The 25,530-nt window shown below is 41.1% G+C and overlaps 1 protein-coding gene across 7 annotated transcripts; it reads left to right on the top strand.

The window, feature by feature from the left end:
* Positions 1 to 183: 183 nt before the first annotated feature.
* On the top strand, positions 184 to 16,636 carry LOC127001935 (serine/threonine-protein kinase PAK 2-like). Of its 7 annotated transcripts, none has more exons than XM_050867186.1 (11): positions 184 to 347; positions 3,632 to 3,815; positions 6,097 to 6,230; positions 6,796 to 6,839; positions 7,009 to 7,128; positions 9,300 to 9,415; positions 10,054 to 10,240; positions 13,636 to 13,761; positions 14,644 to 14,793; positions 15,763 to 15,945; positions 16,363 to 16,636. In XM_050867186.1, exons 2-11 carry the CDS (start codon positions 3,637 to 3,639, stop codon positions 16,516 to 16,518), a joined length of 1,395 nt encoding a protein of 464 aa, XP_050723143.1. In that variant the 5' UTR covers positions 184 to 347; positions 3,632 to 3,636; the 3' UTR covers positions 16,519 to 16,636. The 7 variants fall into 7 exon arrangements, with proteins under 7 accessions (XP_050723143.1, XP_050723144.1, XP_050723150.1 ...); XM_050867187.1 differs by having other exon boundaries at positions 186 to 342; XM_050867191.1 differs by lacking the exons at positions 184 to 347; positions 3,632 to 3,815 and adding an exon at positions 8,144 to 8,165 and having other exon boundaries at positions 6,099 to 6,223.
* The last annotated feature ends 8,894 nt before the right edge of the window (positions 16,637 to 25,530 follow it).

The raw sequence follows: 25,530 nt of genomic DNA, 5'->3' as shown, positions 1-25,530 counted from the left end.
TTCCCTATGCATACTTAGTCAATTAATGAGTATACTTCTCTATTTTCTTTCCCCTACTTGCATTTACTAATCCACGCAACATTAAGCTATCAACCATCAATATCAATCAAGCTATATCCTCTTCTTCTTTAGTGTTTTAAGGGCTGGTTAGGCCATAAATAATAATCAACAATTTCCTTATTTTATCCCCGCGGTCTCTAAGTGCGCCACAAGTGTTGAGGGTAGAGAACTGTCCCCCGCTGAGCTGTCATTCCCGGAGCCGTGACTCATCGACAGGAACACGCATATATATTTTCCTCTCTACACCCCAGAAACTGTCTTATCAACGCTGCACTTCCACGGGTGAGGTGAGGTTGAGTATAAACGGGGAAGGTCCTATTTAAGCCTGGTAGTAAAAAAAAAAAGACTAGGTAGACTAATGGAGAGAAAACAAAACTGAAAAGGGACTGTGGAGAGTTTGACTGACTGACTGACTGACTGACTGCTTCATTGACTGACTGGGTAACTGGCTGACTAACTGCTTGACTGACTGACTGACTGCTTGACTGGCTGACTGGCTAATTGACTGACTGACTGACTACTTGACAAATTGATTGACTGATTGGCTGCTTAACTGACTGACTAACTAACTGCCTGAATGACTAACTGAATGCTTGACTGACTGACTGATTGAGATAGTAAGGTTCAGAGATAAGAAAAACAATGTGCAAAAAAGAACAGGAAACAGAATAGCAAGCGAGGAGAGACTTAAACACAGAGGCGAAGAGTTAGTGAAGGTTAAGGGATAAGAGAAGGTGCGGAACAGGAAAAGAACCAGAATAGCAAGCGAGGAGAGACTTAAACACAGAGGTGAAGAGTTAGTGAAGGTTAAGGGATAAGAGAAGGTGCGGAACAGGAAGGAGAACAGAGCAGTAGTGAAGAGAAGGAGAAACGGAGCGAAGGGAAGAGATAGTGAGGGTTAAGAGATAAGAGAAGGTGCAGAACAGGAAAAGAACCAGAATAGCAAGCGAGGAGAGACTTAAACACAGAAGCGAAGAGTTAGTGAAGGTTAAGGAATAAGAGAAGGTGCGGAACAGGAAAGAGAACAGACCAGTATGTGAGGAGAAGGAGAAACGTAGCGAAGGGAAGAGATAGTGAGGGTTAAGAGATAAGAGAAGGTGCAGAACAGGAAAAGAACCAGAATAGCAAGCGAGGAGAGACTTAAACACAGAAGCGAAGAGTTAGTGAAGGTTAAGGGATAAGAGAAGGTGCGGAACAGGAAAGAGAACAGACCAGTATGTGAGGAGAAGGAGAAATGGAGCGAAGGGAAGAGATAGTGAGGGTTAAGAGATAAGAGAAGGTGCAGTACAGGAAAAGAACCAGAGCAATAAGTGGAGAGAAGGAGAAACGGAGCGAAGGGAAGAGATTGCGAGGATTAACCCCCTGACTGCAAATTTTCTACAAGAAGACATCACCAAGCTTAACGGAATGGAACAAAACGTAATAGAGCTTCAGGAATGGAACAAAAAGTGGTTGCAACAATTCAGTGAAGAAAAATTTAAAGTCCTGCACCTTGGGAGGGGATATCCAGCATACCAAAACCACATGGGAAACACATCCACTATCCACCACAGAGGCAGAGAAAGACCTGGGAGTATATGTTACCAGGCTACCAGTGAAAGCCAAATCCGTGCCAGTTGCAGTGGACGGGATAAGAAACACAAATGCAAAAAACTTCTGGAGGACATTAGAAGGAGAAGAGAGATGATCGAGGTATACAAAAATTATTCAAACATTGGAAAACATAAAAAATATCTTTTGACTTTCTACCACAAAGCTTCTACCTGAAAGCAGATTTTCAAGGCAAGATGCAGACAAAGAACTTTTACTCAAGTTACTAATGACTGGAGAAAGTTACCAGATCATATTGTGAATGCTCCTTCAGTGAACTTTTCAAGAAATAGATATGACAATCACATACAATGGATAACAAAGGAGGCAGGCAACAGGACCTTTAGAGTTAGATTAGTATTAGGAAACCCGCAGAGCTTGTTGGTGAGTCAATTATGGCTATTCTGCTTGATGGTTGTTGTGTCTTAACCCATCCACTGCGACTGGCAGGATTTGGCTTTCACTGGTAGCCTGGTAACATATACTCCCAGGTCTTTCTCTGCCTCTTTGATGGATAGTGGAGTGTTTCCCATGTGGTATTGCTAGCTGGATATCCCCTCCCAAGGTGCATGGCTTTACATTTTTCTTCATTGAATTTTAGCAGCCACTTTTTGTTCCATTCCTGTAGCTTGGTGATGTCTTCTTGTAGGAAATCATCAGTCAAGGGCTTAACTGGGGTTCACTTACCAGTATGAAAAATGAGACTTGTGTGCACCTATTGATACTTCACTGCACACCTCAAAGCTTTGTCTAGGCTAATTTAGGTGATTGTTAAGTGTAGTTTAGACTGTCCACACCTACGTGCATTAGGTTCACATTTTTAATTGTTAGGTTTCTTGAAGCAACGTTAAAAACATCTGCTTTTCGCTTTTCTTTTGTTTATCCATATTGTATGAAGCATTGACTTTCTGAACACATTAATGAATTCTAAATTATGATATGGCATGTAATAGTCACATTAGAGTATGTAAAATATAGCTAGTTTTGTGCTGCTGGCATGAAATAGTACTTTGGTGTTGTTCGAGGTCAATCGTTGTCGAGAAATAGCTCACGGGGAAGTCCGTATTTCACTCACTTTTGTTGTTTTCTTGGTCTGTTATGACCTCAGCACATGAAAGAGACACAAGAAAAGCATGACCTAGGAAGAAAGGAAAAGCGACACCTCCGTGCTGGCTGGGGGGCTTTGTGGTGCAGTGGTTAGCACACTCGGCTCACAACCGAGAGAGCCCGGAGTCGAAAAATTTGGGCGGCTTTTCCGATACCCTACACCCCTGTCCACCTAGCAGTGAATGGGTACCAGGTATTAATCGGGGGTTGTGTCCCGTCTCCTGGGATCTGTTCCCTTCTATAATTCCTTCCCCCTCCTGTCTCTCTCTGGCATATGACCACAGATGTTGCGCCGACTAAACGAAACTTTCCAACTTCCGTGCTGGCTGTCGGGAGATAGGCAAAGGGGTGTGACCTGACCTCCAACCTTGCCTCTGAGCAATGACAGGGTGTCTCATGTGACCAGTCCAATATATAGCAGGATAACACCTGAGCCATCTCACTTCCCCTGAAGAAGTGAAAGTGAAACTAGTGAGGAATTAACTCATCTCAGACACACCCAGGTTTCCTTCCTCCTCCTTCACCAAACTTGTCGAAAATGTCCTTACATTATTATTAGTAGTAGTAGTAGTAGTAGTAGGAGTAGTAGTACCAGGTAGTAATAGAAGGACTGTAATAGTGTTTCTGTGCTTGTTGTTCTTGTACCTTTCATTATTTTCCAAGATTGTAGTTGAACTTATTTGGCAATCTAAGGTGAGAATATTATTATTGATATTATTATATTTGTCAGCTGCTATATTAAGTTTGCTAAACTGGAGGGCTTACTGAAATAATAATTATGATAATGATAATAATAATAATAATAATAATAATAATAATAATAATAATAATAATAATAATAATAATGACATTAATTGTAATTGGCTGACCCTAGGCAAAATGAAGTTGTTCAAGAAAATATGGCCCAGCAAGATGGAACCAGAGATTCCCGAGAGAGCGCTTGCCATCTCGTCTCCTACGGGGGTCACCCATCACATACACGTCGTCATCAACAGGGAGACTAACTGCTTCGAAGGTGTCCCTCCAGTGTGGAGAAAACAGATGGAAACGATGATTGGGTATGTAGACTTTCATGTTCTTAAATGTAATGAAAATATTATGACCATCTGTGCAAATATGAAAGTACATCCTGAATCATAGCTTTAAAAAATCAATCATCATAATTATGTGAAGATTTTGTGACTAAGTGAATATGAAAGTACTTTAGATTATAGGTGTACAGCAGTGTACTAAGTTTTGCAACATGGCATTTTTGGGATCTTAGCTACATGGTTAGACTTTTGAGGAAAAGTATTTCCATTTTTCTTCAAGAATAGAGGTTGATTACCACAGCCACTGTCTTGTATATCATGAGAACCCTCCCCAGTGCTCCGGCCCACATTTACCTTTAGCCTTTTTGGCCTTATTTAAAGTTCCATGCACTTATCATCCTTCATCACCACAAGGACCCTCTCCCATACTACCATATGCACAGGAAGTGTATGCAGAAAGTTTGGAGACTCAAAAAATGGCACTAATAATTAAACACAAAAATGTAGGCAATAGGTGTAGGGATGAGGAAATACATACAAAGGATGGCTGCCCCAGAGTTCACTAATGAAAGAGATGAAAGAATGAAGGTACTGCATAATGAATTTGAACAGAGTAGGATTGAGATAAAGTAGAAAGTTTTGTGTAGTGGAGGTGCAGGATGGTGGAAGCATGCAGTTAGTAAGTTCAGAAGAAGAGTTAGCATGAGAATATTGAAAAAAAATGGAAAGGCAACATTGAATTTATGAAGATTGTTAGTAAGAGAAGGAAAGTTGATGAAACGGAAATTCTTTGACTGTACTGGGGTGGAGATGCCCCTTGCATAAGGATATCACTAGGAGATAGAAAAAGAACTGGTGGAGACAATGCAGAACACCAAACCCATAGATAATTGATTCATCAAGTGACGTGATATAAAATTTTCAGTTGAAATTCTGAGTTGAGGAAAGGCCAAGAATGTTTGGTGTAATGTTTTATCAAAGGCTAGGGGATAGATATCTGGGAGGTTGTGATGAGTTGTCAGGTGGAGAAATTGAGTTTTTGAGGCAGTGAAGGATCCAAAGTCCTGTCTACCTCATTCAGAAATAATAGCAAGGTCAAAAGCTAAGTGTTCTGTTGCTTCCAACCTTGAACTGTATAATTCCTGCTGAGTGAGTTGAGTAATACATGACTTTCTACTCTTGCTCATCCCTACTTAGTAGTAGACTATTTAATGTGACAAAGTAACCAAAGAAATTCACATTAAAGTGATTCAAGCTTAACCATCATAAAACTTTATATATCCATATTCAAAAAAAATTATTCCCTTCTAACGTTAACCTTGGAGCCAGTTTTTGATTTCATTTCAATGAAACAAACTAAAAAAGGAAAGAGGGAATACTTCTTTTCAATCATCGTTTTTTTTTTTTGATATATTGTCTGGTTTTATATTAATATATTTTTTTCAAAAAAAAAAAAAAAAAAACACAAAAAAAAAAAAAAAAAAAAAAAACAAAAAAAAAGAAAAAAAAAAACGAGAAAAAGAAACATTTATTATAACGTCCTCTAAGTCACAGAAAATTTAATGGAAGTGTTTTTTCAATGAGATTTATTGGTTTGGGACTAGTAGGACTTCTGCTTCATTTACACATTTTTTAGTGGACTCACCTTGAAAAGCTGGAGTTGTATGTGACACCATCGGTGAGCGGGGGCTGAGGTAACTGTCTAGGGGGATTAGGAGGGTGTAGGGCAGTCTGGTGAGTCTTGATCATTTACATCATTAGATGATGTAATAATGGTTATGAACATCAGACAATTGTGTTGACAGCTGGACACCACCAGCCATCTGCCATGGGAAGGATGGAGAATAAAAAAAGGTTGAAGCAGAAATTAATCAAATGATTGTTTTTTTCCTCACTTCTAAATTAAGAACTAACTTTATTTAAGAAAAAATAATAAAAAATGGCCATTACCACCGAAAACTTTTTTTTAGAGGGTCAATGCTATATGGGGTAAATGTGCTGCTTAAATGTGCTGAACAGAGTGTGATAAAAATCCAAGGCTGTTCCTGAATATTGGTGAGTGCCAGAACGAGTGTGATTAATGTCCGGGAATGGGCCACAGCCCTCGGACTGTAGTGATTTCCAATTCCCGTACATTTATGGTTCCCGGACAGGTGCTTCCCCATATTCGTCTGGGAAATTAAGGGTCAAATGTACATTTGAAAAGAGTGCATGATTAAAGCTAAAAAGCAAAAAAAGAGAAAGAAAGAAAATAGCTAAACATATCCATACAATTGCTTAAAAGTAATCTATATATATTCTGTTGCAGTGAATATGAAGTGAAAAAGAATCCTGAGGCTGCACTCTCAGCCATGATGTTTTTGAACTCGTCGATGTTTCAGCCAAAAGAGGAAGAAACCTTAAAGCCTTCAGATCCTGTGATTGAGTCGCGCACAGTAAGCAGTAGGTAGCATGTTCTTTATGTGTCCCTATTGTTAGACTTTTTCAGCTTCTCAGTTATGTTCCTTGTCATGACTCCTAGAACTTAAATATCCTTTGATTTTTCTAGTAAAGTAAAGTTTATGTTTTTGTCAGGAAGCTGTCCTTGTGTCCTCCAGTCCTCTTGCTCTCATGTCCTCCTGCCTTGTCTTAAATTGATCCAGTTTTTATTGAGTATCCTGTAAGTGACCTATCCACATATAAGACAGTTTTACATCTGTGATCTCAAGAGTGGAATAGCATGTCAAGAAAAGTGAAGGGAATATGACTGTATGGCTGGGCAGTATTGCATGGTCATTCAGGGATCATGAAGATGCATTCTTAATCCTCCAATTTTCAGAAATGGCATTCATACCTGAAAATGCTGCTTACAGCCTTAATTTATTTTGATCTTAGTTAGTAGTTTTTAGGAGTAAGATTTTATTAGTTGTAGCTTTTGTGACAATAGTGTGTATTTGGTGAGAGATGAGTATGAATGATAATTGATAATTCCTCTTAATGTTAATTTTGTTAACATCATATTTGGCAGATACAGATGATGCGAAAATCAGTATAAAGAAAACTGCGGATGAAGTAAGTAATTTTTTGCTTACTTTCCTTTCATTTATAGAGTTAAAACTGCTATGGTTATGTAGGTGATGAATTTGTGAAGAAATCTTTGAAGTATGTAGGGTGCTGCATACCTCACCAATTTATAATCAACAATAGTAATTCAATACTAATAAACATATATCCTTTGCAGTCTCCTGGAAAACCAATAGTAAAAGAAAAGGATGCTCAAGTTGCTTCGCCAGTCAATGTCTTAAGGCGAAATAACCAAGCTCAAAAATCTGATGCTGAGGGTGTATCAAGCAATGCTGAGGTAACCATTATCCTCCTTCTCCTCTTCCAAATCATCTTCATGATTATCATTATCAATATCATTTTCTTATTAGTGATTTTTTTTTATAGTTATTTGTCTGTTCCCATTTTCCATGAACAAATGAGAAAGCCAAAAGTTTGAATTAGTTATGAGCTTTTCTCTAGCTTTAGGGAGGTTCCATTTTTGGAGTAGTCAGGGCTGCCACAGCCACCCACCCACCCACTGAACCAAGCCCTAGGGAGAATTTGGAGGGCTCTTCATTTGGGCTCCTGGGATATCCAGAGCCTGTCAGATTTCTGGACTCAATTTAAAGAGAAAATGTTCAGAAGTCCAATCTGTCAGTTGCACCACCCTTCATGTACATGTTCCTTGGCTTCACTCACATTCACAATGCCATCAAGAATGTTATTGAATGCTGGAAAAAACTCTAGTATTTCAGGTTTTCTAGTTAAGTGAAGAAAAGCCATGGTGGTATTGAAATCAGTCAGTTAATTTATTTTTCATTTCCAACAATAATAAATGTATTGGAACACAGTTTATGTTGGTGGATGAAGACAGCAATGTTGGATGTAAACTTCTCTCAGTACCCTTGAGCTGCCCATAACCTCCATGATGAATGGCTGCAATTAAAGAATATTGAAAAGTATAAAATCTTAAAATGCATGGGTCTCAATCTGTGCTTGTTATTTTGTTTGAACACCATTGCAGTCATCCTTCCCAGCAATACAGCATTTTCTTTGTAAGGTTCACTGGTGCAGTTACTACAAGTCTACTTATTTTCACCTCTAGTAATGAAAATATATATCATTTTGAAATTATTGCACAACAGTTTAGCTGTTAGCTGGCAAACTAATTTGAATATATCTTAAAATTTAAGAAAGAAATAATTTCCAAATAAGAAAGAGGCAAATGTTAAGCAGATATAAGTAAGTGTTGATGCCTAAAAGGGATGACTCCTCCTCTCTCACACCTTCATAATGCCATCCTATTCTCACTCCTTTCATGCACGCTGAAGCTGAACCATCTGCCAAGCTAAGGTATGATACAGTATTCTTTAGTGTGCAGTGGCTGTTCACTGAGCAGTGTGCACCTTTGAGTTTGATCTTGCTGTCATTATTTTATAAGGATAGATTATATGTTAGGTTTATTTGGGGATTTGTTAGTTATAAATAGTTGTTAACTAATTTAGGGGTTTACTAAGTTTACTGATTTTGCCAAACTGCTCAGTAACTACATGACAGTGACTATCAGCAGATCTGATCCAACATATACCTTCACAACATCAGCCTTGTTCACCAAGCACTGCCCTCACCTTCTTTTCTTTTAATTTTAGTGTGTCATCATGATATTGGTCTTGCCATAATTATCTTCAGATGACAGTGCTGAGGTTGTGCTAAGATCAGATTCTGCTGGTTAATGAATTTAGTAACTAATTAATTTGCGATAGGTTATTAATTTAACCGATTTAACGGAGCTGCTCTGTAAATAAGTGCATGACATCAGCCTTTTTCACTGAACACTGCTTGGTAAATAGCCTCAGCTTATTTTAATTAACAGGTACCATATACAACTGATAGATTTTATAATGTTTACAGTTATATTTATAATTTTATATATTTTTTTATTTTTAAATCATTGTTAGGGGACAACTTTATTCTTGGCTATGGGCCTAAAACCCGTGCCTAAACACGTTTTCAATGCATCCTAGAATGGACGAATGCCATTACAAGTGAGGTTCTGGAACCAGTTATGTTTGTTCTAGCATACTTCACTGTGTTTGGTTATTGCCTACTCACAGCAAAACAGTGTAAACATCTAAAAAGCAGTTACATGCTCTTAAGATACATAAAAAAGCTACCAATATTAATGTTTGATATTACTCGGTTAGTGTGTGTACGTACATTTACAATGAATTGGTGTTTTCCCATTGTTTGAAAAAAAATGCTGATTCAAACAGGCTCAGCTCCACTGCTATTCAGTTTAAAGAAATTTTACTGTAGTTATTTATTTATGCATATAACTTTTTAACTAGCTAGAATTTTATCTGCATATCATTCTAGATGCTTGTAAATGTCTTTCCTCAGCAGTCTAGACTTTTATTACAGATTATAATTAAAAAAACATAATATCTGCTTTGCATGCCAATAACCACATCACATTAATCCTAACAGGAACAAGGAAAATCCACAAAAGTGAATGACACAGAAGTGATGACAGAATTTCAGAAACTTTGCTCCCCTGGCGACCCTGAATTAATATATGAGCGAAGTGAGGAGCTGGGTTCTGGGTAGGTCCCTTGGCTTATTTTGTTCTTGGTATAAATTAAGAAACTTCTCAACCCCAAGCACTCTCAGCAATTGGATGTTGTAGTCTAACTTGGTAGATCAGTTCAAAAGCACAGTCACTCATTATCTCCTCCAACAAGATGTACAGTTTTAGATAGAAATATCAACCACCTTACTGTAAACCCTTTGTAACTTGGTAGCCCTTTTCTGCATGATAGGTCGCCTCTCCTCTCCTGACAGATCAACAGTTCTTTCCTCCTCTTCTCCCACTCTCCCATGCATTTGCCTTACTTTCCAGTGGTGGAATGTGTTAAGCTAAGTTCGTTGATATAGTTTGGACATTCAATGAAAATGGAGAATTAATTTTGTGATTAGGATTTATGAGTTAGATAGAAGGGCAGAGGGTGGTGTGGAGATCGCCAGGAAGGGTGGTTGGCAGGATTGACAAATAATTTGAGATGGGTGGGAGGTGCTTTGAATATTGGAAAAAGGAAGTGTATGAAAAACTGGAGACTACTGCCATGACAACAGGTACGGTAATTAGTTTTATTATTAATATTATTATTTTTTTTCCTTTTATTACTATTACTATTATTATTATATACTTATTTATATGTTTATTTTTGTATATATTTTTCAGAGCCTCTGGTAGGGTATTCATAGCACAAGAGAGGGCTACAGGTCAGAAAGTAGCTGTGAAGGATATTGACCTTGACAAACAGCACAAGAAAGAAGCAATCCTCACAGAAGTTCATGTCATGAGGAAACTGCGTCATAAGAACCTTGTCAACTTTTTAGATCTGTTTTTGCAGGACAATCATCTGTGGGTAAGAGAAAGTATGCATGTAATTTATATTATTTGTTATCATTATTGGTAGTAGGATTTTATTATTATTTATTTACTTGTTCATCTATTCTCCTTTTTTTTTTTTTCTTTCTTTTATTAGTTTAATTAATTTATTATATTTCTTAGATACAGTGGGGCCCTGCGACTAGCGTTTTTTTAAATAGCGATTTCAAGTCAAGCAGTAAGATAGAAACAATCCTGAGTTTCATAACGTGTGAACAAAGTGGCAGAACTAGTGAAAATATTCCCATTGGCTGGAAGGAATGAGTGGTGCATCACGACGGCCAAAGATTCATTGTGTGGGAAGGGTGCCATTAGCCACACTGCTGTGCAACGTTATGTAAATGAGCTAATAAGTTGTACCAAGATGGTGGTGTTAGGCCAACACCTCATTGAGTGGTTGTTTGGGGAGTTGTGTAGATGGGGAGGCAGCTTATAAGCAAGGCAGATGAGTTAGTTATGAGTGTGGTCAGTGTCACCTCTTCTGCATCTTCTTACCTTCTACGAATGTTTTGCTCAACTATAATTGCTGTTTCCGGCAAAAGGTCGCATATGAGAGCTGCTGAGGAAGTATTGTGAGGAAGCTGTTATATAGGATGCCATATTTTTATTACTCAGCTAATCTGTTATCCTGCTTGGCTTACCTCCCACCCATCCATGAGAAGTTGTATGCCTAAGAGGTGTATTGAATGCAGGTGTGTCACATTGCCCTGCTCAGCCTTGTCAACTCTGAGGAGTTTACTGGGTTTAATGATCACAGACTGCTGTAGTGGAGTGTTTGGTTCTCTTGTTAGCTGCACAACTTCCCGCAGGGATGGGGGGGAGCCACACCAGACATTTGATCAGCTGGGCACAACAAAAATTGCATCCCACACAACAGCTCCCTTACAATACTCCCTCGGCAGCTCTTATTGGTGACCCTTTACCAAAACAACAATCATAGTTGAACAAAACATTCATAGTTGGTAAAAAAGGTGCAGCAGAGGTAACACTGACCATATTTATAACCACATGGAGAGGCGGTGGCTGAGTGGTTAGCGTGACGGCGCCACATCCATGACAACGCGGGTTCGTACCCTGCCCCGTGCCACAAGCTGGGATTTTTCAGTCACTGCCAAGTGACCCACATGCTACCCAGACTCTAGATTCTCTCTCTAAAAAAGAGTGTCATTGATGAGCTCCAGGGGGCAGCATAAGCCAAGCAAGACCAGGCTTGGGCCAACCTTCAGGTCCCATCAAGAAAGCTTAGTGACACTATAGGTGGAAACGTGAAAAAAAATATGGTAATTCAAGTACAAATATAAATAAATCTAACTACTGTATTCAGATGTATTCAAATACTCCATCCCTGCTGCTGGTCCACCAGAATTTCCACCAATTACTGCTTCTCCTGTGGTGCAATGGTTAGCATGCCTAGCTACAAATTTGTCAGCCTGAATTTAGATCCTGGCCTAAACAGTCAGTGTGCTGCTCACTTAGCTGCTCATCATCTCTTTTGACCTAATCAGCATATGGGTACCTGGGGAAACCTGAGGAAGGTAAACTGTCATATCCTGGATATCACACTGGTCCTCTGTCTTGGGTAATGGGCATAGCTGGGCATGATAACAGAAAACCTTGTTCCCGATAACCAATAATGGAAAACCTTATCGATGATAACCGATTTTTGTTAACTGGAGACACAAATATAGGCGATAACCGATATCCGATATAAATCCACAATTCCGATACTAGCTAGCGATAAGTCCGATAGGCGAAAACGATACAATATTGATATTTCAAATATTTCAAATATTTTAGAAAACTTACAAAACCTGAAAACCACACGTTGACATGTACCTATGGACAGTAATACTAGAAACGCCTGAACCGGTGTTGTGTTATTTGGCGTCCCCGCCGTCAAAAGCTGATGCTTTTCTTTACAAACACTGGTCTCTCGTGAACTGTGCATGCTCAGACCAGCAAGCGTAGACCTGTACAGTCTCACAAAGCTTTTTAACCATAATTAAGAGTTGCTGGAAGGCTGAATCAGACTACGGTACCACTACCACCATCCCCGCTGTTTCTAGAACGACACTCTGTACGAGTTGTATTTATATGTATAGAGTGTCGTTCTAGAAACAGCGAAGATTGTGGTACTGTTTGTCTGATTCAGCCTTCCAGCAAATCTTAATGTGTTAAAAAGCTTTGTGAGACTGTACAGGGCTATGCTTACTGGTCTGAACATGCGCAGTTCACGAGAGACCAGTGTTTGTAAACAAAAGCGCCAGCTTTTTACGATGGAATACCAAATAACACAACACCGAAAGCCTTCAATACCATGGCATGATCACAAACGAATATGGATTATCAAATTTGAGGCAGTGAATAATCATTTTTTGGGCAAAGTTAAATGATTTTTCTTTGATATATTGATTTTTGAGTCTTACATAAAAATAATCTAGTGTTTTAATGCTGATGATCTAAGTATGAAATCTCTTCACCGAAGAAATTTCATACCCCGAAGTTTTTTCAAACAACACTGGGTGCCCAGGCCACGCATGCGCAGTAGGGAGGAGACAACGTTATTTTTTCTGAGAGGCGGAAAAAAGTAGCGATTATTGCTGGTTTGGTTACAAAAGTAACGAAGATACTGATATATATTTAAATAAGTAGCGGATGGCCGGTAACCCGATTTTGTTATCAGCGATAAAGTATTACGATAACGCCCAGCTATGGTAATGGGCTATTACCCACCTCAGACTCAGGGCTAGTGTGATGAAGATGAGCATTCAGGCCACACAGCTATAGCATATGTTACTTTACCTTACTGCTACCGTCGCACAGCTGAAATAGTTGCTGCAGTATGTATCCATCTGTAATGTCTTTGTCTTTTCTCTGCCAGCCTCTGCCTGTCTGTCCATACATACATTCATCCATCCATTGACACACACACATTCATCCTTTCACTCCTTCCTCCCACCTTCCCTCCATTCGCCCATCCATCCATACATAGACTGGGAGCTCAGGCCCTGTATACTACAAATAGGTAAATATAAATAGGTCAATACATCCACCCAACCATTCATCCCTCCTTCCATTCATTCATTCCTTTCATCCATCCACCCACTGACCCCCCACCCACCCATCCATTCATTCACCCACCCATCCAACCACATTCATTCAGTAATCCATCCATTCATCCACCCACTCAGCCATCCATCCATCCAGTCATCCATCCATTCATCCACCCACCCATCCATCCATTCATTCACCCATCCATCCATCCATTCACCCATCCATTCATCCATCCATCCACATCAACTGTTACACCCCACTTCTATTTTAGTTCCTTGGTATGAAAATAAAAATAACTTATTGAGCTTTCTTTTCTAGGTCATCATGGAGCTGCTGGATGGAGGACCTTTGACTGATGTTGTTACCCAGACTGTGATGAAGGAACCATTGATTGCTGCTGTTTGTGATCAGACTCTACAAGGCATATCTTACCTCCATGAAAATGTGAGTGCACTGTTTTGTAATTTACTGCTGTCTTCTTACCTTGACGAATTCATGTAAGGTACATATGCATATTTGTATGGACCTCCATGGTCTAGTGGTCAGCGTGCCTGGCTACCATTCCACGGGCCCGGGTTCAAATCCCAGCTCTGGCAGTCAGCGTGCAGCTCACCCGGCTGTTCATCCTCCCTTTCGGAATGGTCGATGAGTTCAGGGACACGTGGACAGGGTAAACTGTGGCAAGCCTGGATTTCACACTGGCCCATGTCTCGGGGTAATTGGTTGTTATCCACCACAGGCTCAGGGGCCAACGGATCGGAGATGAGTACCGCAGCCATGCGCAGCTGTAGCGTATGCACCCACCTTTACTGTACCTTTTCCAGTTAGGAAAGTTGTGCTTTGCCCCTTCTGGACAATGTTTATTCCCTTAAACTTCATTTGTCCTATAAGTGTTTCACAAATAAAATAATGCTCCATTGCAGCTTGAAAAGTTTCATGTTTGAAGGGAGCTCACAATCTAGGGGTCCTCAAGTGTTCTGAACACAATGAACAGATATGAGACTCACTGCATACTCATGGCACTTACCAAGTCTCATGAGTTGAAACACAGAATGGTTACATCTCAAGAGTCTTGACTTGACATGAAACATGAGTGTTGCAACAAGCTTATGATCATTTGCAAAAACTATGCACTCCCTAAAACCCTGCAGTTCTGAATGATACTTAGTGTTTGAAAGGATGTGGGCAATCTCATTAGCAAGCCCACCAGCATTGCTAAAAAGTGTTATGCCAGTGTGCATGTGGTGTGAATATAATGCCAGATTTTTGTCCATAAACATTCAATGAAGGGCTGTGGGTGCTAATGGTGCTTTACTATATTTTCAGGCTATAATTCACAGGGATATCAAATCAGACAATGTTCTCTTGGGTAAGGATGGATCTGTTAAACTGACTGACTTTGGTTTCTCTGCTGTCATAAGTGGAGGTGAGAAGCGCCAGACTATGGTGGGAACCCCTTACTGGATGGCACCAGAGGTATGTATCTATTTTTGTATTGCTTTTGATGATGATGTACTCCAGTTATTCTATTTTAATATGTTTATTATTTTAATTATTTTACAGTAAAAGAAGCATTTTCTAGCCTAAAAAATTTAAAACAATATAAAGAAATATAAAATATTAATTAGAACATATTAAAAGAATATTAAATCGAAATAAAATACTTAGCGTACAGCAGATGAGTAGACAAAGACTCACACATATGGAAAATGCAGCTATTGCCGCTTCTGCTTGAGCTAGTCTGCCCATGTGAGATCGTACACGGCACACTGTTGGCTGATGGATGGGAGGCGACCAACCAGAGCACTGTGTTCTGTATCCTGGGTGCTGACTGGCTCAGCGACCGTAGCATTTGTTGGTTTGTGAGTGGTTAGCTCGGAGACAAAGGGAGAGTGTGTTAAAGCTTGCTACCATTAAATGCTACGAGAACTTGGCAGTGAGGACCCAAACAGGATGAGGCAGTGGCTACACTTGGACAAGACTCGAGTCCTAAACTTTCTCAACATGATTACTCCAAGCTTATAGTTTCATGGAACTCTTTGCAGATAGCTACTGAACCGAACAGCTGATATGCTCTTTTTCTTCTTGTGACCACAACTTACTGACCTCACGAGAAATTAACTGACATGTTGGCATGTTGGTGACGAGTTTCCCGTGAAATGTAGCCAACTTTGAATTTCTCTAGAAACTAGTGGTTGGGTGATCGTGTTCACACGGGCTGAGGCGAGATTCACAGAGATACGTGCTTATATAAATAATATATATAAAATATAATATATAAAATTTATAAATAATAAAATAAATATAAGGTCGCTACTTCGCGGATTTTCGGCTATTGCGGGGGGTTCTGGAACCTAACCCCCGTGATAAACAAGGGATCACTGTATATATTAATGGAGTTGAAAAGCTTTAATATTTGCACTAAATCATGAAATTTGCACCCAGGTTGTCCACAGAAAGCATTATGGGCCCAAGATTGATATTTGGTCGTTGGGCATCATGGCCATAGAGATGATTGAGGGGGAGCCGCCTTATCTGAACGAGACACCTCTTCGGGCCCTGTATCTCATAGCATCCAAAGGGAAGCCAGAAATTGAATCTCAGGAGGACTTGTCTCCAGAGTTTCAGGTAAGCATTGAGGAAAAGTTTATTACCACAGTTAACAACAACGGCCAGTTCCCTAGATCATCAATATTGAGAAGGGTTTGTTAACCTTTCTTACTCCCTGCTGTTTGTTTTTTGTTATTCAGCAATTTTATATAATAGGACCACATTGTTCTGAAATCAAGTCCCGACTTCTTTCTTCCTATCCCAACAAACTTTGAAAAATCTACTACTATTTTAATGTGGGTAGGTTACTATTTTTGTGCAGCTAGGTTTCCATTTTATTAAGGTTAGGTTACAATTATGGAGAGGTTAGATTTCTACGAAGTTGATTTTTTTTTTAACTAATCCTGTTATCTAGAATCACTGTTTTTCATGCATAAAATAGAGCTCTTCTCAAAGTCTTATTTTGCCTTAATATGCTTCCTTTGGTGTTCACAGGATTTTCTCGACCAATGCCTTGAAGTAGAAGTGGAGAGGCGAGCCACAGCAGCAGAGCTTCTCTCCCACAGGTTCCTCAACAAGGCTGTCAATACAAGAACATTAAAACCTCATATTGAGGCTGCTCAAGAGATTTTGGGTAAAAATATCCTTTAAAGCATCCACTTCGGCTAACTTGAAGCTATGAGTGGCTGAAAAACGGCTAAATATAAAATATATATGAGGGTAGTAAAATAGCATGGAGTGTGCAGCAGCATCCTCTCATACCCTTGCAGCCGATAGTATTTTTTTCCCCCCCTCTAAAATCATGTTACTGGGTATTTTTGGTAACAAAATAAATCCATTTGTAACAGCTGGCATCCAGCTCTGACGCTCCTGCTGTTAACCGACTGGGGAGTAACCTACCAACATGTCACCATGGCCTCCAATTTACTCAAATTTGTCACATGTGTTAGGCAATACTGGGCGTACCGACCCAGTGACACAAAACACGTTTTAACAGAAATGGCCATACTGAAGCACACGGGTTAAGGAACATGCCATAGTAATCTCAAGGTTTGATATTAGAATGAGCAATACAAATACAGCATTGGATCCTGCTCATTTCTTTGATGAGACGTGCCACATATGAGGAGTTAGGATTAGGTTTCTCTGGTATATAAATGTAAATGGGATTAGGAGGGAGGGGTAACTGAAAACATAGGATCTGTCAGCCAAATGTGCCAAGATGAATGTGTGCAAAAGAGGGTAAAACCTGCATCCAGGTATGTGTTGGGAGAATTGTGAAGCAGTTGGGTGATGACTTAGAGGCAGCTAGGGAGCATTCATATTTATTATTATGCTGTTGATATGAAGGTCATTACTTACCATCAGTAAACTTCTCTGTGGTGTAGTGGTTAATGTTAATGTAAATGATTGGTAGGGAGTGGCATAGTTTGGAGGAAATTTAAGAATGTTGCCTGGGCCCCCAATGGTGGCAGACATCAAATAGATATTGATACTTTTTTTTTCAACTAAGTAAAAAATCAAGGGAGGGGTGAGAGGCTCCTTCAGAATGCCCTATTAATGGAGAGGGTTTTTAAAGGAGCAGAGCCCCTTGGGATTGCTAAATCTGATGCTAAGCCCTTGTCTGTAGGCCTAAGTTTGAATCTGGATTAAGAGCATTCTCCTATCAGGTCTGTGAATCTATATTATTTCTGAAGTCTTCTCTCCTCTTGATAATATAAAGGCAAGTTGGGAGCATACACTATAGCTGCGTGTGGCAGCAGTGCTCATCTGTCGTGTCAGTCCTTTGAGCCTGTGGTGGGAGAGAACCCCTAACCCAACACAGGGCCAGTGTGACACCCGGGTTACTGCAGTTTAGCTTCCCCAGATATCCATCCTGAAAGGAAGGATGAACAGCTGGGTGGGCTGCATGCTGACTGCCCAGGCCAGGATTTGAACCCAGGCCCACAGATTTGTAGTCAGGGACACTAACCACTGCAATGCAGAGGTGCCTTAGGAGGTAATATGTCCAAGGAAATAGCAGTGGCAGAATACTATCCACTTCTCCCTATTCAAACATATGGAAGGTGACTCATCCCTCCCATCTCATGATATGCACATTCTCTTTGTTCTCACAATCTCATCAGTTTGTTCTCAGATCATTATTGATGTACATCCTTGCCTCGTGTGCCACGTTCTATTACTCTCCACACAGGTGATTTAGTCTCATGAGATTCTTGGCAGTGTGAAGTGTGGTGCAGGATTCCATACTGTATTAACAAAATAGGATACAAATATTGCTCTTATAATAGGGTTTTGCTCTGTCATGTATGTTTGAATTTTACTTTACCTAAGAAATAAGAAAATAAAAAAAACTGTCATTAGGAATACTGAACAGGAGAGTATTCATACTGTTGCCTAGCTAATTTTATAAAAAGCCAAAGTAGACAGGTTGACATTTAAGGAGAAAATGTAAATATTTTTGTACACTGTTAATAATGCATTTTTTTATATTAAACAAAAACTTTTATTTCCTTATTTCATACAGACTGGTGTTCCACTCAGTTGACACTTTCAGCAGGTTAAAGTTCTTCATGAGGTTTTCCATCAGTTGCAGTCCACTGAAGTTCTGCATAGTGTAGTACAGTGACCTCGCATCCAACAAGGGAATTTGATTTGAAATCACGTTGCATTGGACAAAGAAAAGAACCTATACCTATCCCTCGTATATCACTCATAATTGGGACTGCGAAGCCCCCGTGATGTAGAAAATCACTATCCAAACAATAGAATTAATGAGATTTACTTTAAACAGTTTCTAGACTTCCCTAACCTACTGTTCTTCCCATCTCACTTTCATTTCTGCTCAAATTTGCTGCTAAAAAAGGCTTGCAAATCATTATACTTAGCTTCATTTTAATTTATTTTTCTCATTATGGTTCTCTAATCCAATCTCTTCACTTTCTTTGTCAATTTCTATTTGTAATACTTCATGGTCACTTTTTTCCAGTGGGCACTCATGTTGCACTTAACAAGTCTATTCCTTTAGTAAGAATTAAGTCCAATCGTGCTGGCTCATCATTTCTAAATCTGCACTGCATGATTTAAGTTATCTGTGGCCAATTTTGATACTTTAGCTCCTCTTGTTCTCCTTGTCTCCCCTTGCCCATGTATACCTGTGAATTAGCTTCTGCTGAAAGGTGTTTGCCAAGAACAAACCCCTCTTGGCACAAACATCCAAAAGGTACTACTATTGTCAATTTTCGTTCACTCCATCCACACCCCACTCCCCAACCACACCACCAATTTCCCCATTCTAAATTTTACATTCATATCCCCTAACACAACAATTTTTCTTTCACTTCCAAAGTTTTTTTAACACTGTCCTAAGTCCTCCCGGAATCTCTTCATCTTATTTTTGCCTTTCTTTGACTAATCATTTACTGGGGCATGTACACACACATGCATACTTTACTATTCTTAGCTTCCCTGTCATCCACACAATCCTCAAGCCACACCACACCACACCAAGCCCCTTCCACTCCCGTCCACACTCATGGGGAGGCCAGTAACACGCATCCCTCTCTCCCTCTTCCCCTGCCCTGAAGGAGATTTCACATTTATTATGAAATCTCTGCCAGCACTTGATCATGTCATGATAAAGCAAACAGCCATGTATCGAAAACAAGTTCAGTGTAAAATCTTTTAACCTTACAATATAATTTAGATTTTCTAAGTCCCGGATGTTCTTTGTCCAATGACTCTTGAACTGACTCTACAATAATACTTCCATTTGAAACTGGCCGGTGGGGTGTTGGTTGCTGCGGGGTCAGCCCCGCCCTGCACCCTCAACACCTCTCGCTTCCTCTCATATGTCAGCTATTAACTACCATTAATGAATTTAGTTAAATAATTGGATAATCCAATAAGGTCATATAGTGTTAAGATTGTTTCGTTTTTACGATAATAACAAAGATTTTGTATAAATACCAAAACACTTGACATCGTTGTATTCCAACGTTGTCAAGTGTCGTGGTATTTATATGAAATCTGTTATTACCCTAAAAGCGAAACAATCTTAACATTATATGACCTTATTGTGTGGGGGGGCTCCACTCACACAGCTCTTCTGGACAGAGTGGAGTCTAAGGCTCTTTGTCTCATCAGCTCTAATCCTCTTACCGATTATCTTCTATCTCTTAAATTCCGTCACGATGTTGCCTCTCTATCTTCTATCGATACTTTCATGCTGACTGCTCTCCTGAACTTGCTAACTGCATGCTTCCCCTCCCTCCTGCAGCCTCACCTCACATGACTTTCTGATTAAGCTCATCCCTATACTGTCCAAACCCCTTATGCATCTTCCCTCTTTCATCCCTCACGCTAGTAAACTCTGGAACAATCTTCCCTCATCTGTATTTCCTCCTGCCTACGACCTGAACTCTTTCAAGAGGAATGTATCAGGACACCTCTCCTCCTGAAATTGATTTCTCTTTTTGGCCACTCTACTTTATTCAGGAGAAGTAAGTAGCGGGCTTTTTTTTCATTATTTTTTTTTTTTACGCCCTTGCACTGTCTCCTCTGCTGTAAAAGAAAAGAAAATTAAATTCATTTAAAGGTATTATATAGCTGACATATGAGAGGAAGCGAGAGGTGTTGAGGGTGTGTAGCAGGGTGTGGGGCGGGGCTGACCCCACCGCGGCCATCACCCCACCGGCTAGTTTCAAATGGAAATACTATAACCTCAACCTCGAATTTCCAACATAGCCTGAGTTCCATACAGCAAAGGAGTAATCCAACATGGGATGCACGTGAGTAGTGAAAAGGGTGACCATAAATGAAACAGCACAACTGTTGCATTGAGGATATTTTGCATAACACCTCCAGCTTTGTTGACTATATTAGCAATGTGTTGATGGAACTTGAAAGTGCAATCCACCATTATCCCCAAATTAATGGCAATATCTTTAATAGAAATAGGTATGTTACCCATGTACAGTACCCTCTCGAGTTTCGCGATCCACGAGTTTCACGGTTAGTCCTAAATTCTTACCATCCCGACTTTCGCGCATTATCACCCCGAGTTTCGCGCTGCTTTGACACGTACGGGTCAAGTCTACTTACCATCGGCGTCACGCACGCTACCTTTAAAGGTAGTATCACACTGGACGTTTTCCTCTAAACATTATGGCTATGGCAAGAGAGAGAGAGAGAGAGAACGGGTCGTTTTGAAGCCGCAGTTGAAGGTGGCTGCCTTACTATTGGCTGACAGTTTTGAAAACACGTTTGTGATTCGCTGGGAGTCCGATGACGTCATCGCCGACGCTCACCCTATCAGCGGCTTCACTGCCTTAACGTCCAACCATTGGGACTACGGTTAACGCCCGTACGCCCAACCGGGAGCGAGTTCACGGTTATCCGTAAGCTGGTGTCACACAGTGCTTTTTCTTCCCACCGCGTTGGCGCCACCTAGGGCAACCGGTAACTTCAACTATTCATGGTGTGCGTCACACACGGCCAAGGTCGGTTGCCCGTATCCACATCCACAGTACTTGCCCTGTATCAACATCACGTCGTCTGCTTAAGTAAGGGCTGTTGCGGCTTGTGCTGCCATTACCCAAGTTATGGACTTGTTGCTGCAGTTAAATGTAAGGAAGAACAGTTGTGGGTGTGGCATGCCTGTGGTTACTCCATGCCAGTTCTCATTGTCACCACTGTGCGTGCACGGCCAATCCGCCCACCTTGACTCAACCACATAAACACATGGATCGAACAACACACACACACACACACCAGACTCATTAGGAACCATTGCAGATGTTTCTGACAAACTGAAACGACTTCACCATTCCTTGAGTGTGACACCAGGTTACGGACAACCGACAACTCGCTCCCGGATGGGCGCACAGGCGTTGCCAGTAGCCAGAACGGTTAGAGGAAAACGGCCAGTGTGACTGCCCCAAGGCAGCGAGGCCGCTGGCCGGGTGAGCGCCGGCGGTGATGTCATCAGACTCCCAGCGAATCACAAGCGTGTTTTCAGAGCTCAGCTAATCGTACGGCTTCATCTGTGGCTTTAAAACGACCCGTTCTCTCTTCCTGTTTTCTTCCTTTTTCCCAGGTACGTATTTTGAGATAAGAAGGGAGTAAAGGAGGAAAAAAAATGAGCTCGGGGGGGCAGCATGACCTAATTATAATGGCGCCACTATAAACAGTTGCCTGCGCCATGACGGGCTCGGGGCCGACCATCAGGCCCAGATGGATAGTCTACCGGCGCCATAGCCCAATGTAAAAAAATAAATAAATAAATAAAAAAAAATCCACGGGTCGGAACAGATAAGCGCCTTTTCAGTGTTTTCAATACCTCGAGTTTCGCGATCCTCGAGTTAAGCGCTATACGTTCGGAACGAAGCAAGCGCGAAACTCGAGAGAGTACTGTAGTAGAGTCCTGATAGACCCAAAGCTTCCCAGCCCATCTGACATCTCTGGAATCTTAATAAAACACTTGGAAGAATTCAAAGTAAGATCCCAGGGGGCGGATTCTGAGAAGGGCCCGTAAGTTAAGGCCCGCGCGCTGCCTTAACTTCACCAAGGCGCCGTTGGCTACGGCCGCGCTACGGCGCCGTATCTCTTCATTCCTTAGGGCGCGCGCCGCTGCAAGGCGGCCGCGTCTCAGTGGCCAATCAGGGGCAAGTTCTAGTCGGCAAATAGGAAGCGTCGACCAATCGCGGGATATAAACACAAATCAGCTGTTGTGCGAACGTTCCCGCGGTGCCGACAATGAATGAACAATGAAGCCTCTCTCCTCACCCCCTACCTTGACCCCTACGAAGAAAAGGAGGCCGAACTTTTCGGAAGGAGCTACTAATGCTAATAGCACTGACACAAACCTAACTTACCTTTGTTCATAACCTCAGACATTCAGACTATGCTATATTGTATATGCAAGCTATAACACCATTTTTGTGAAAAGTTACCTTTAACATTTATCAGCACTATGGTATATATACAACACTTGCAACACAGTGATGTCCCTGCTCACCCACGCGCGCGTGCAAGATACTACGTTGCTAAGGATGGGGGGTGGATCCCTAAGTTTGTAGGCTTTAGGAAGGCAAATATGAGGAAATGGTGTCGTGCGCGTAAACTGCATGCATATTTACCCCGTCTTCAATTGTGATGCTGTCCATAAAGTATGAGTGTATAGGAACATGGCAACATACCTATCTACTTACTAGTTCTTTGCAACTCCACATGAAAAAATGTATCATTGCAAGAGGCAGTGGGAAGCCTTCTCACAAGTTTTCACCACACTTCCTAGTTACTGTATTACTAAACATCTTACTGGTAGTTCATTCACTTCTTACAGTTGTATAAGTAGTATAACTACGTAAACATCGTTTATATGCATTTCATACCTGTATGAAGGCTGTATGTTCCACTCGTAGCAGCGAAGGCGTGCAGGGAGAGGAGGCCGTAACTCACTTAGGGCGGTCCACACCCGCCTTAACCTGCGGCGCCTCAATTAACTCTCCTAAAAATGGCCGCGCCGGTGTTTTGAGTACACCAGTCGAAGCGCTACGGCCGGACTTCCGGCGCCTTAAGCAGATACGACGCCGTAACTTCGTTTCCCATTAATTCAAGTCATACGTGTGCATGGATTCATATCTCGTGTACAGCGCAAGTGGAAGAGAGAGAGAGAGAGAGAGAGAGAGAGAGAGAGAGAGAGAGAGAGAGATGGGGGGGGGGATGGAGGGAAAGGGAGGTAAACGAGCGAAAGGGCCGGGGAAAGAGGGAATGCGGGGGAGAAGGAGGAGGGTAGGAGGGTACGTATAGTACGTGGGAAAGGGAGGGGTGGGAGTAGGGGAAGCCAGGGGTGGAGGTAGTTGGTGGATACACGTCACAAATACGTCACACCTCACCTGTTCGAATGTGTAAGTGGCTCACGCAGGTTTTGCCATCACAGTCAAGAGTAAACGCCATAATTAACCACATCTGGCAATACACAATAACGTCAAAAATTAGCGCAGTGTGTGAAACAATGTGTCAAAGCCCCTGCTGCTCCGAGTCTTCGTTTGAAAAATATTTGCGAAAAACGATATGTCATAGGGTCTGATATGGATAGTATGAAGTAAAATTTTCACACCTGGAATGAGAAGCTAATAACAAACTGAGCATATCTGAAAAGAAAAAGAAAAAAACATAAGCAGGGAAGACAGCCAGTTGATAACAATACTATTTGAGATGACTCCTTTTAGCCATTGGTTGCCTGATATGACAAGTGGTAAAGTTCTACTTTCTTCCCAGTCTCGCAGCGATACTTCTCACACTTCTCATCGGTTAGATCTTATTATTCTACGCAATTTGAACCCCACTTATGTGCGTCGCAAACTGCTAGTAACGCCGCTAGCGATTTTTTAAAAGTTAGCGAGTTTTTTTGTTTCTAACAGTTTGCGGCGCACATAAATGGGGTCCAAATGCGTAGAATAATGAGATCTAACCGATGGAAAATGTGAGAAGTAAGTGTGAGAAGAGACGGGGAACAAAGTATCATCCCCGTTGAATCATCATGTGACTGAGTTTTCCCGATACTTACCTCAGAACTACTCGGATTTAAAAACGTGGCTCTAAAAATGATAACACGGCCCAGGGTACTTACCTGTTGATCGACATCTCAGCAGGTTATCAGAGGGAAGAGTTCAAAAGCATGATGGAAAGGCCGTATAGCATACACACAGGGTGGGACTTATTTGAACATTATACAATGCGTAAAAATGAGGCACTGAGGTTTCGTAAAAAGGTACTTTGTGTGGTCCCACTACTTGCTTGCATACCAGTCCCAGATACGGCATCAGCTGATCGCGTCAGCGTGAATTAAGTTGCGTGTCGTCGTAGCTGAGAAATACACGGAGCCGCCGGCCATCATGGCACCACCTTCACACTAGGAGCTGAAGCCTGAACTGCCAAACGGGGAAGTGCTGTCCCCTGGTGGCGGGATTTTAAAATTATAAATCACCCATTCGTCGTGGAACTATGTAGGTACCAATAGTCAATAAATCTGCTCAGTTAGTGTTCTATATCGAAATTTTGTAATAAAGCGACGCATTATAGTAATAGCGACTATTGACATTAGCTCACCTCGCGCGAAAAGTTTTATGCAGCACAGTTTCACCATGCGATTTAAATATCAATACAGTTTAAATATCAAATAGTTTCACTGTGACCCCTTACACGAACACGTTCGAATCAGTAAATCCTGAGAAGCCCAGGATGTAGCCCACGGCAAGCCAACTGAATAGGAAAAAGTAAAGGGAAAAAATAATCTCTTGTAAAAACTTTCCTTTTTTTTACCTAAAATTGCGCGCCAAAGCGGCCTCTGCCGTGTGATATGGAATCCCTCGGAATCGACGACCCGTTGTTCAAAACCAGTCCGGAACACTTTTGACAACAACCTAACCACTTGGTCATCCACCTGCCGGAAATGTGGTTAAGAAGTATCCATAAACGAACCTACGTAAGCTTAGTCTAATGGACAGCAACCCATCACTGCTAAAATGTTAACCTATCGGCGCTAAGCTTTCACTGTATGACAAATATGACACAGTGGCGGAGCAATTCTTCATCCTTACCTTACTAGAGTCTTCCCTTATTATATCCTTTTCGCACCCAAGGCACTTCACAAACATA

The sequence above is a fragment of the Eriocheir sinensis genome, chromosome 22, assembly GCF_024679095.1.
Source record: "Eriocheir sinensis breed Jianghai 21 chromosome 22, ASM2467909v1, whole genome shotgun sequence".
NCBI lineage: Eukaryota > Metazoa > Arthropoda > Malacostraca > Decapoda > Varunidae > Eriocheir > Eriocheir sinensis.
Note: the sequence above shows the minus strand (reverse complement) of the source record. Positions and strands in the feature narration are given on the sequence as shown.